At 43.5% G+C, this 14957-nt stretch overlaps 1 protein-coding gene across 2 annotated transcripts in view; it reads right to left on the reverse strand.

Annotated features, from left to right (window-relative positions):
- phaf1 (phagosome assembly factor 1) overlaps window positions 1–14957 on the reverse strand; it is an 82911-nt gene that overhangs the window by 53714 nt on the left and 14240 nt on the right. For both annotated transcript variants that reach the window (XM_041191906.1, XM_041191905.1), the window contains exons 2-3: window positions 8897–8979; window positions 2425–2508 (exon numbers count right to left, since the gene is read on the reverse strand). In XM_041191906.1, the coding sequence (XP_041047840.1) occupies window positions 2425–2508; window positions 8897–8979 (167 nt within the window). The remainder of the gene's footprint in view (window positions 1–2424; window positions 2509–8896; window positions 8980–14957) is intronic.

Consider the following 14957-nt stretch of genomic DNA (forward strand, 5'->3'; position numbering starts at 1 on the left):
AAGTAAATAGTCATTTGGTGGTACAGAACATGAATACTGCTGAAAAAAAAGACATTTTGCTAAGCTTTTCATCTTGCACTCATCAGGACAATTGCAAGAATACCAATATCAGGGGAAGCAACAACTTTGTACTGTATGGAGAGTGCTGATGCGTTGGCAAGTGGAATAATTGGTAGAGGTGTTGCCACAGAGAATGCAGCAGTACACCTGTTAATGGTAACTGCCAAACGTTGTTTGAAATTTAAACCAGGCAGCTTGACCCTGATTGGTCAAGGCATTGACCTGAGGAATGAACCAGCAAATGGCTGTTACTTATTTTGTTCAGCTGAAACAGGCACAATGTGCTTTGTCTGCAAAGAACAGGGCCCTGTGTGTTAATATATGTAGCTTCCAGTACACGCAAATGCGCCACATTGCGAGCCCGACTGAATCTTAAATTGGTCGTTGGCCTATTTTTTAGCATACCCAAGGATTATTTAGCAAATGTTGTCCAATAGCGAAATCACATCTAACGTTGGACACTGTTTTGAGCTTAGTAAGCATGGGCTGGTTGAGTATGGTCTGTACTTTGCCTGTTGCAAACAGCAGAAAGGACAGACCGTTTAATACGATACACCAAACTTTGGGACATATGGCCTACATACCTAGCATCACACTGGCACTGAAATTCATATACCACATTACTCATGTGTGAGATAGGCAGAAGGTCTTTTTGGCTTCCTGTTAGTGGTGAATACCACTCATGTTGCTACTGCATAGTAGTAGTGTGAAACAGCTAACTTTACCTGTTGCTTTAATTTTTGAGATAACTTGCTGTTCCAGGGTAATCTGAGGTAGATTGGGTGCCTTTCAGGGCGAAAAGTGACAGCCTTAGTGCCAGTTTGATGCTAAGTGTGTAGGCCATATGTCCCAAAGGCTGCTGGATCGTATCAAACAGCATGCCCCTTCTGCTGTTTGCAACGGGCAAGGTACAGACTGTACCCAACCAGACCATGCTTGCAAAACTCAAAACAGTGTTCAACATTAGATGTGATTCCACGATTGGACGTCATTTACTAAATAATCCTCAGTGTGCTAAAAATTACGCTGACAACCAAATTAAGATTGACAGCCGGGCTCACAATGTGGTGCATCTGCACATACTGGAAGCTCCATATGCTAATACACAGGGCCCTGTTCTTTGCAGACAGAAAGAACAAGTACACACATTGTGCCTGTTTCAGCTAAACAAAATAAGAGGCAGTCATTTGCTGGTTCATTCCTCAGGTCAATGCCTTGACCAGAGTCAAGCTGCTGGTTTAAATTTCAAACAATGCTTGGCAGTTAGCTGTCAATCACCATTAAATGGTGCATTTTCCATAGCAACGCCTCTACCAGAGTATACTTGCCAACCAATCAACACTCTCTTCTCATACAGTATAAAGTTATTGCTTCCCCTGACATTAGTATTCTTGTGATTGGCCTGAGTGCAAGATGAAAAGCCTTGACAAAATGTATTTTTTTAAGCAGTACTCAAGAACAAATATAGAAGATATGGATAATCCAACATAGCTACACTGGCTGGAGAGATTGTGTCCATGATGGATGGGATGAAATTGATGGGAGGAATGGGAGTGGCAAGACTGGGATGGGGACGGGCTGGGGAGCATGGGAGTGGCAGATGTGATGATGGAATTGGTTAAGTGTGACAAAATGGCAGGGACAACTATTTGATACAACTTATTTGAAAGCTATTCTTTGTGCTAAAAATAAAGGTCCACTAGATTTGATGAAAACATCTTAGAAAAGCTGTGAGGTGAATTACATCAGCAGATTCTGCAGGCGAAAAGGATGCTAACAGTGTATAACCTCCAGAGATTCTACACAGGCCAACTCCAATGGGCATGCCATCGTACAAACTTAAGACTAAAGCAATGAGCATTTAGAATGTTGCCACAAAACTTGAATCCTAAACAAGTACTTGGCATGGAACAAGACTGGTAGTTAAGAAGCTGTTTTCTTGATAACAAATGCTGAAATTATAAAAGGCAGATTTCAAGGAAATAAGAGTGCTTATTCCTCGAAGAATATTGAGCCTATCAGATGCAAATCTTTTCAACTCAGGAGACAGCAGTTCTCAATTAGACTTTCATATTCTTATTGTGGGTCTCTGCTAGTTTAGCTCCAAATAAAAAGTATCATATAAAGATGAAGACATTAAAACAAGGACTGAGTTATACCTGTGAACTTTCATTCAATTATTCCCTTCTTCCTATACTGATTATATCTCAGCTTTACCTCTCAATGCAGTGCCATTGGAAATCAACTGTATATTGTAACAAAGATGTCTTGTCACATTAAGCCATCGCAATGTTTCATCTTAGAATTAATTTTTACACATATTAACTGTTGTACATGAAAGCAAAACATAAGCACGTCTCTGACCTTTAATCTCTGATTATAAGCATCGAAAAGTAGTTTGATTCCGTCCTGAGTCAGATTAAGGATGAGGTCATGGCTGAGTGGTGACTGCAAAGAAAGAAAACTCCATTAAAAAACTAAGTGACAACACCCTATGTAGCATTTATAGTATTAGACACAAATAGTTGCATTAAAGTTCTTTTACAAAGCCATGTGGAATGGATTGCCAATGAATAACTTACTTTCTAAAACTCAAGGGCCTCAAACAGGACAGAGAAAGGACATCAATCACAAATCACTGGATCTAGTTGCACTGCTATACTAAATTAGTGTTTGAATATTCATTTTTGGGTTTTGGAAATGCTGGCAAAGCAGCAGATTATGCCTGTCCCTAGATGTGGAGAAGGTATTAGAGACTTCCAGGATACCAGCCTATCAGAATGGTCCACACCTTGGAGGGGAGGTCGGAAATGATGTTTCCACGACACAATTGCTCTTGCCCTTTTTGGTGGTCAAGGTCATTGTGGGGGGAGGTGTGGCTGAATTAACCTAGGTGAGTTGCTGGAGTGCAACCTAACGATTGTACAGCCTGCATTTCTGGCTATAGAGAAGGGGGACATCAAGTCCACCACAGCAGGGAAATCAATCAAGCAGACATCAGGCAGCTTGGATGTCCAGCTTGAGAGTTGGATACACCCATCGGGCAAGTGGTGAGCCTTTTAGAATTGGAAAAGTGTTGAGGTGTTAGGAAGTGGCACTCATGACAGTGCACAGCATTTACCCTGCTCATCAGTGTTGATACAGTTAGGTTTCTGGTCAAGGTGACCCCCAAGATGTTGATGGCAGATTTAGCAATGGCAGTGTTGCTAAGGTTAAAAGGAGATGGCTGGGCTTTCCCTTGTTCAAAATGGTCATTCCCTGGTATTTGTGTTGTGCAAATCATGCCAGATAAATCTGATGGGATTCTTTGATGTAACAGAGTTAGGTGACAGGGTAAATGCAAGGGATGTAGTGTATATGGAATGTCAAAAGTCTTTGACTGTGCCACACAGGGAGTTATTAGAGATTAATAAGTAATTGAATTCAGAGAAGAGCAACAAATTGAATTGAAAATTAAGCAGTAGGGATGAAAGTGTAGCAGCCATAGGCAATTTCTCCAAGTGATTTGAAGTGTGCATCTGTCACTGTTCTGTTCTGCGACCGTTTATTGTTCACTCTGTGCATCTATGATTTGTATGTAGCGGTTTAAATACTCATATTTTCAGATATTAAAATTGGAAGCAGAATAAATAATTGAGAGGATGAAAAGAAAGCACAAGAGAGGTAAATTGGTGGAATGGACAAAAAATAGCAAATGGAACAGGGAGGAGGCTGTAGAGCAGCCGCGTGATTTATTTGATTTTATTGTTATTTTGTGGAAAGGGCATACTGGGTAACCTTTCATATTGTCAGGTAGATGCCAGATTGTAGCTGTATTAGAATAGCTTGGTTAGGGGAACAAATGGCGATAGTACTGAAGACTTGTACACCAGAATCAGGACATTGTCAGAGCCCCAAAGCCTTTGCTGTGCCCAGTACAGTATGCAATTTCTTGATGTCAGATGCTGTGAACTGGATTGACTGGACACTTAACATTCGGAGTGGATGAACTAAAGACAAAGGAATTTAGTGGGATTAAAAATGGAAGATTACAACCTTGGCTCCATTGGGCCAATCCTTCCTTCAACTGTTGCTAAAGGACTTACAATTTATGAATTTATTACTGAACTTAAGAAAACATCCAGAGCAGATACAATTAGGAAAGTTATTTTTTATTTTTCCTTCCCTCCCCTCAAGGAACTACCAACTCTTGCAGTGGTACAGTTCCACAGGTAGCCATACTCCTTCAGCACTTCACCAAGTAGGCATTCTGTAAATGTGAGTCAATATAATTAGTAATTGATTTCTCAGTCTAATCCTGCCATTCATGCACACTGTCAACTCCTGGTAGAAATTGCCTAAGAGGCAGCAGAGAGACTCAGGACTACCTTTCCTATTCCTCACAGCCCTGAAACTAATTGGAACACCCCAAATACAGTAACAACTTTAGAGGCCATAAGTACAAAATAGTCACTAATAAACCCAATAAGGAATTCAGGAGAAGCTTCTTTCCTCAGAAAGTGATTAGAATGGAATTTGTTATCACAAGGTGCAGTTGAGGTGATGCATTTAAGGGTCAGTTGGATAGCCACATGAAGGGGAAAAGGGGCTTTCCTGATGTTTCTTAAAGGAGGAAACAGAAGTAGGGGTGCAGAAAGAGAATTTCAAAGTTTAAGGCAGCTTAAGGAACAGTGATCAATAGCAAAGCGAATAGGATCAAGGATGCGCAAAAGGCCAGAATTAAAGTAGGAGGGTTGTAAGGCTATAAGAAGTTATAGGGAATGGGAGGGGTAAGGCAATGGTGGGGTTTTGAAACAAGGATATAAGTTATAAATTTGAAGTGCTGCTAGACTGGGAACCAATGTTGGTCAATGTGCACAGGCGTGATGGGTGAACAAGACCAAATCCAAGTTCGGGCATGGGCGCAGAGTTTTGGGTAAGTTCAAGTTTATGGGGGTGGGAAAAGGGAGGTCGGCCAGGAAAACAGTGGAATTAAAACTAGAGGTAACAAGGGTGAGCTCAGGCAGGGTAGGAAATGAGCGGAGGTGCAGGTATACATTCTTGATGATGGAACACATTTACAAAGCATTTCTTATACTGTCTGAATTAAAAGGCTTTCTCGAAACGTACCTCTTGCATCAAGTTTTTTAAGTCACTTCTCCTAATATAATTTTTGGTTTGGTGTTGATTTTTCTATGATCATGCATCAGTTAAGTGCCTTGGGTTGTTTTTCTACAGTCATTGTGCTATAATAACTGCAATTATTTGTTGTAGTATTGATCTACAGGACTTCCACTGAACCTTTCCCAGGGTCTTAACAATGACCTACAAGCAAAGAGACCAGCTAGACAGTATTCTAAATGTGGCCTAACCAAGGTCTAATACCAGGACAGTATAGCATTTGTTCTGTATTTAATGGTCCTGGTCATTCACCCCTCAGTTCCTCTATTTGCTTTTGAAATAGCAATTGGTTCATGTATTATAACATAATTTCACCAGTTCACAGCCTTACATGCATAGACCTACATGGTGCACACATGCTTAGTGTTAGCCACACCCACCTCTTAGAATAAAGAGCCATCAATAAAGTGACAATAGTATTTTTTGCACATGCAATCATATCCACATCTATTAATGCCTTTGGCATGGATTTATTAGTGCATGGAACAAAGCTTCCACAAATTGGCTTACAGATCAAATCCTGACAATTCAGCTCCAGCTATCTATCTTGAAGTTGGGCAATGGCTGTCAGTTTTGAATTTAAGCCAAGTTATGTCAAGACTATTATAAATACAGGTTTTCTTTTGCACCCCCTAATTCACTGACGAAGGGTTGTTTTCATCCCAGCATGTGTCTGGGCACCAAGCAAGGGGAGGATTGGTCTCAGCTGTCACATTCGTCCCCACACCAGTCAAAACAGCCTCTCTCAAGAAAAATGGTCACTTGGACAATAAGTTGAAGGGCAGCTCGAATACTTCTCATTATGAAATAGATGTCAAAAGTTCAACACAAAAATGTTGCTAGAAATACATAGCACAACTAACATAACTGAAAAGAGAGAAAAGTTAATGTTTCACTCACCAAAAAATATCTTCTCAGGTGCTGATGCAACATATCTTCAACATTTTATGGCTTTGTTTCAACTTTTGTGGGGCATTTTATATGGCAAAAATCTCGATTCAAGCAGCTCTTCGATCAGTGAAAAGTTTAGACAAGTTCAACTGAAGACCTACTGGGCAGTCAGCCAGCAAATTAACCACTTTCCAGCCTAATCCTTATGGAGTCATGCCAGGAAAACAACCTACAATCTAGCTTATGCTTAGCTGTTAACCTTGGACATTCTGAATGTAATTGGAAATATCAACCTTTTAAATACAAAATCAAGCTCTTTTTTCCGTTCTGTGAAGCAATTTAATTCTTAAGGCATCATGGAGGCAGTTCAATGAAGAATATTTTTGCCACTGCCCCTGCCCCAGGCAAAAATCAGGCAGTTACACAAAAGTTTCCTTTTGCCTCCCATTTCGTTCAGAACTGCATTTCTTCCAGCTAAATAATAACTGTACCGCAAAAGCATTCATTGTTCACGTCAGAATAACTTAACCAGATTTAGAAGACAGAGGACTGATCTAACTGTATTGGCAGGCCCCGCTCCCACCAGAACAATCAGCAAGTATACCTCATTAGGACACCATAGCTACCTTTGAAAAAGGATAACAGCATGAACAGTAATAAACTATAATTGTGAAATAAAGTGCAATAAAGAACCAATTACCACATAGTATCTAACAGTCATTAATCTGGTAGACAGTGCATATCAATATTCTAGGTTCATCCAGATATGTACAAGCAGTCAGAGACCCTGGCCAGTGAATGTGGGTTAATAATCAGTGACTAGAGCAAATGTTGCAATAGCGTTACTTCTTTTGCCTTTAACTGTGACATACTTTTTACTGAATATTAAATTAACGCTAAAACTGACTTAGAGCCATAGAAAGGTTACGTGGCAGAAAGAGGCCATTCAGGCCATTGCACCTGTGCCGGCCAAAAACACAAAAGAAACTAGCCGCTCATTTTAATCGCACTTTCTAGCACCTGGTCCGTAGCCTTGCAGGTTACAGCACTTCAGTTGCAGTTCCAGGTACCCTTTAAATGAGTTGAGCGTTTCAGCCACAACCACCAACTTAGGCAGTGAATTCCAGATGCCCACCACCCTGAGGGTGAAAAAGTTTTTCCTCACGTCCCCTCTCATCCTTCTATCAATCATCTTAAATCAATGCCCTCTGGTAATTGACCCCTCAGCTAGGGGAAACAAATCTTTCCTGTCTATCCTATCTAGGCCCCTCAATTCTGTACACCTCAATTAGGTCACCCCTAGCCTCCTCTGTTCTACGGAGAACAACCTTAGCCTATCCAATCTCCCCTCACAGCTGCAATTTTTAAGCCCTGGCAACATCTCCTCTGCAGTCTCGCCAGAGAAATGATGTCCTTCCTGTAATTTAGTGATCAGAACTGTACACAAAATTTCAGCTGTGGCCTAACCAGCATTTTGTAGAGCTCCAGCATTACATCCCTGCTTTTGTATTCAATATCTTGCCCAATTAAGGAATGCATTCCATATGCTTTCTTGACTACCTTGTCCACCTGCCTTGCCACCTTCAAGGATCTGTGGACATAAACTCCAAGGTGTCTCACTTCCTCAACCCCTCTCAATAACTTCCTGTTTATTGAGTATTCCCTTGCTTTGTTTGCCCTCCACAAATCAATTACCTCATACTTTTCCGGGTTAAATTCCACTTGTCACTTCTCCACCCACTCAACCAAAGCATTGATATCATTCTGGAGTCAACAACTATCCTCTTCACTACCAACACGGCCAATTTTTGTGTCATCTGCAAATTTCCCAATCATGCCTCCCACATTTAGGTCTAAATCATTAATATATACAACAAACAGCAAGGGCCCAACACTGAGCCCTGTGAAGCGCCACTGGAAACTGATTTCCATTGGCAGAAAAATCTATTGACCATGACCCTTTGTTTCCTGCCACTGAGCCAACTTTGGATCCAATCTGCCATCTTCCCCTATATCCCATGAGATCTCACTTTCCTGACCAGTCTGCCATGTGGGACCTTGTCAAATGCCTTACTAAAATCCATGTAGGCAACATCCAAGGCACTACCCTGATCAATCCTCCTTGTTACTTCCTCAAAAAATTCTATTAAGTTAGTAAGACATGATCTTCCCCTAACAAAACCATGTTGACAATCCTTGATTAGTCTGTGCCTTCCTAAATGACAGTTTATGCTGTGTCTCAGAATTTTTTCCAACAATTTGCCCACCACTGAAGTCAGACTGACTGGCCTATAATTTTCTGGCCTATCCCTCGCACCCTTTTTAAATAATGGTACAATGTTCACAGACCTCCAATCCTCTGGGACCTCAGCTGTAACGAGTGAGGATTGGAAAATGATCCTCAGAGCATCTGCTATTTCTTCCCCGGCTTCCTTCAACAGCCTGGGATACAATCCATCTGGCCCTGTTGATTTTTCCACCTTCAAGAATGCCGGTCCCACCAGTACTTTCCCTCTTACTATGCTTATTGTATCTAATATTTCACAGTCCTCCTCTTTAACTAGAAAGTCTGCATCACCCCTCTCCTTAGTGAAGACAGAAAGTACTTACTGAGAACCCTGCCCACACATTCAGCATCAACCCACAAGTTATCATGTATATCTCTGACAGACCTTACTTTTTCCTTAGTTAATTTCTTGCTTTTAATATATTGATAAAACTTGACTGGTAAGATTTGAAACAAATGTTGCTCCCAAATCAAGCGGAGAAGGCTGGTCTCACTCACCTGTTCGCTGTAGAGAACCTGCACATTTTTTATGACGCGACAGTGCTTTTGGAGAATAGCAACACCCTGAGCCAATGGCATTCCTGAAAAATGTAAACAATGCAAAAGAATGAGTTTGGAACCAGGTCTTTCAATCTGGGCACATTTTTAACTACTAGAGAGCTGCTTAAAAAAAAAACATTCAAAATGATCAAGTACAATGGTACGTTAAAATAATATTCAGCCAGAAAGAGAAAGATTAGGGGGGCAGGGGACAAATAATACCAATAATATCTGGCAAGTCTTTGCAAGCTGCTCGCACAATTCCAGTGAACAGTTTGCAAAAGGGCTATACGGGGTGAAATTTAAGGCACACACAATCACCAGGTGCGCACGTGCACACACACAGACAAAAAATCACCACATACACACAAAAAATCACCACACACACACACACACACACACACAAAAAAATCACCACACACACACGCACAAAAAATCACCACACACACACGCACAAAAAATCACCACACACACACGCACAAAAAAATCACCACACACACACGCACAAAAAATCACCACACACACACGCACAAAAAATCACCACACACACACGCACAAAAAATCACCACACACACACGCACAAAAAATCACCACACGCACAAAAAATCACCACACGCACAAAAAATCACCACACGCACAAAAAATCACCACACGCACGCACAAAAAATCACCACACGCACGCACAAAAAATCACCACACGCACACACAAAAAATCACCACACGCACACACAAAAAATCACCACACGCACACACAAAAAATCATCACACACACACACAAAAAATCATCACACACACACACAAAAAATCACCACACACACACAAAAAATCACCACACACGCACACACAAAAAATCACCACACACGCACACACAAAAAATCACCACACACGCACACAAAAAATCACCACACACGCACACAAAAAATCACCACACACACACAAAAAATCACCACACACACAAAAAATCACCACACACACACAAAAAATCACCACACACACACAAAAAATCACCACACACACACAAAAAATCACCACACACACACAAAAAATCACCACACACACACAAAAAATCACCACACACACACACACAAAATCACCACACACACACACACAAAATCACCACACACACACAAAAAATCACCACACACACACAAAAAATCACCACACACACACACACACAAAATCACCACACACACACACACAAAATCACCACACACACACACACACACAAAATCACCACACACACACACACAAAATCACCACACACACACACACACAAAATCACCACACACACACACACAAAAAATCACCACACACACACAAAAAAAAATCACCACACACGCACACACAAAAAAATCACCACACACGCACACACAAAAAATCACCACACACGCACACACAAAAAATCACCACACACGCACACACAAAAAATCACCACACACGCACACACAAAAAATCACCACACACGCACACACAAAAAATCACCACACACGCACACACAAAAAATCACCACACACGCACACACAAAAAATCACCACACACACAAACACACAAAAAATCATCACACACACAAACACACAAAAAATCATCACACACACACACAAAAAATCACCACACACACACAAAAAATCACCACACACACACAAAAAATCACCACACACACACACACAAAATCAAGACACACACACACACACAAAATCAAGACACACACACAAAAAATCACCACACACACACACACACAAAATCACCACACACACACACACAAAAAATCACCACACACACAAAAAATCACCACACACACACAAAAAATCACCACACACACACAAAAAATCACCACACACACACAAAAAATCACCACACACACACAAAAAATCACCACACACACACACAAAAAAATCACCACACACACACACACAAAAAATCACCACACACACACACACAAAAAATCACCACACACACACAAAAAAAATCACCACACACACACACACAAAAAATCACCACACACACACACACAAAAAATCACCACACACACACAAAAAATCACCACACACACACACAAAAAATCACCACACACACAAAAAATCACCACACAAAATCACCACACAAAACCACCACACAAAACCACCACACAAAACCACCACACAAAACCACCACACAAAACCACCACACAAAACCACCACACACGCACACAAAACCACCACACATGCACGCACACAAAAAATCACCACACACACACACACAAAAAATCACCACACACACACAAAAAATCACCACACACGCACACACACAAAAAATCACCACACACGCACACACAAAAAATCACCACACACACAAACACACAAAAAATCACCACACACGCACACACACAAAAAATCACCACACACGCACACACAAAAAATCACCACACACACAAACACACAAAAAATCATCACACACAAAAAATCACCACACACACAAACACAAAGAATCACCACACACACACACACAAAAATCACCACACACACACACACAAAAATCACCACACACACAAAAAATCAAGACACACACACACACAAAAAATCAAGACACACACACACACAAAAAATCAAGACACACACACACAAAAAATCACCACACACACAAAAAATCACCACACACACACAAAAAATCAAGACACACACACACAAAAAATCAAGACACACACACAAAAAATCACCACATACACACAAAAAATCACCACACGCACAAAAAAAATCACCACACGCACAAAAAATCACCACACGCACAAAAAATCACCACACGCACAAAAAATCACCACACGCACGCACAAAAAAATCACCACACGCACGCACAAAAAAATCACCACACGCACGCACAAAAAATCACCACACGCACACACAAAAAATCACCACACGCACACACAAAAAATCACCACACGCACACACAAAAAATCACCACACGCACACACAAAAAATCATCACACACGCACACACAAAAAATCATCACACACGCACACACAAAAAATCACCACACGCACACACAAAAAATCGTCACACACGCACACACAAAAAATCGTCACACACGCACACACAAAAAATCGTCACACACGCACACACAAAAAATCACCACACACGCACACACAAAAAATCACCACACACACACAGACAAAAAATCACCACACACACACACACAAAATCACCACACACACACACAAAAAATCACCACACACACACACAAAAAATCACCACACACACACACAAAAAATCACCACACACACACACACACTCACCACACACACACACACACTCACCACACACACACACACACACTCACCACACACACACACACTCACCACACACACACACACTCACCACACACACACACACACACACTCACCACACACACACACACACCACACACACACACACTCACCACACACACACACAAACCACACACACACACACACACTCACCACATACACACACACACACACTCTCACCACACACCCACACACACACTCACCACACACACACTCACCACACACACACTCACCACACACACACTCACCACACACACACACACTCACTCACCACATACACACACACACACACTCTCACCACACACCCACACACACACTCACCACACACACACTCACCACACACACACTCACCACACACACACCACACACACACTCACCACACACACACTCACCACACACACACACACTCACACTCACCACACACACACACACACTCACCACACACACACACACACACACACTCACCACACACGCACACACACACACTCACCACACACACACACACACTCACCACACACACACACACTCACCACACACACTCACTCACCACACACACTCACCACACGCACACACACTCACCACGCACACACACACTCACCACGCACACACACACACACTCACCACACACACACACACACACTCACCACACACACACACACACACACACCACACACACACACACACACACCACACACACACACACACACTCACCACACACACACACAAACCACATACACACACACACACACTCACCACATACACACACACACACACTCTCACCACACACACACACACACACTCACCACACACACACTCACCACACACACACTCACCACACACACACTCACCACACACAAACACTCACCACACACACACACCACACACAAACACTCACCACACACACACTCACCACACAAACACTCACCACACAAACACTCACCACACAAACACTCACCACACACCCACACACTCACCACACACCCACACACACACACACTCACCACACACACACACCACACACAAACACTCACCACACACAAACACTCACCACACACACACTCACCACACAAACACTCACCACACACCCACACACTCAACACACACCCCACACACACACACTCACCACACACAAACACTCACCACACACCCCACACACACACTCACCACACACCCCACACACACACTCACCACACACACACACACTCACCACACACACACTCACCACACACACACTCACCACACACACACTCACCACACACACACACTCACCACACACACACACTACATACACACTCACCACACACACACATACTCACTCACCACACACCCTCACCACACACACACGCGCACACTCACCACACACGCGCACCCTCACCAACCACGCGCACCCTCACCAACCACGCGCACCCTCACCAACCACGCGCACCCTCACCAACCACGCGCACCCTCACCAACCACGCGCACCCTCACCAACCACGCACACCCTCACCACACACACTCACCACACACACTCACCACACACACTCACCACACACACTCACCACACACACTCACCACACACACTCACCACACACACTCACCACACACACACTCACCACACACACACTCACCACACACACACATACTCACTCACCACACACCCTCACCACACACACACGCGCACACTCACCACACACACACACCCTCACCACACACACACCCTCACCACACACACCCTCACCACACACGTGCACCCTCACCAACCACGCGCACCCTCACCAACCACGCGCACACTCACCAACCACGCGCACACTCACCACACACACTCACCACACACACTCACCACACACACTCACCACACACACACATACACTTACCACACACACACACTCACCACACACACACACTCACCACACACACACACACTCACCACACACACTCACCACACACACACACACACTCACCACACACACTCACCACACACACACACATACACTTACCACACACACACACTCACACCACACACACTCACCACACACACACACTCACCACACACACACACTCACCACACACACACACTCACCACACACACACAAACTCACCACATACACACAAACTCACCACACACACACACCACACACACACACCACACACACACACCACACACACACACTCACCACACACACTCACCACACACACTCACCACACACACTCACCACACACACTCACCACACACACTCACCACACACACTCACCACACACACTCACCACACACACACACACTACACACACACTCACCACACACACTACACACACACTCACCACACACACTACACACACACTCACCACACACACACATACTCACTCACCACACACCCTCACCACACACACACACGCGCACACTCACCACACACACACACCCTCACCACACACACACCCTCACCACACACACACCCTCACCACACACGCGCACCCTCACCAACCACGCGCACCCTCACCACACACGCGCACCCTCACCAACCACGCGCACCCTCACCAACCACGCGCACCCTCACCAACCACGCGCACCCTCACCAACCACGCGCACCCTCACCAACCACGCGCACACTCACCACACACACACACTCACCACACACACACACTCACCACACACACACACTCACCACACACACACACCACACACACACACACACCACACACACACACACCACACACACACACACACACACCACACACACACACACA

Source organism: Carcharodon carcharias, chromosome 7, assembly GCF_017639515.1.
Source record: "Carcharodon carcharias isolate sCarCar2 chromosome 7, sCarCar2.pri, whole genome shotgun sequence".
Taxonomy (NCBI): domain Eukaryota; kingdom Metazoa; phylum Chordata; class Chondrichthyes; order Lamniformes; family Lamnidae; genus Carcharodon; species Carcharodon carcharias.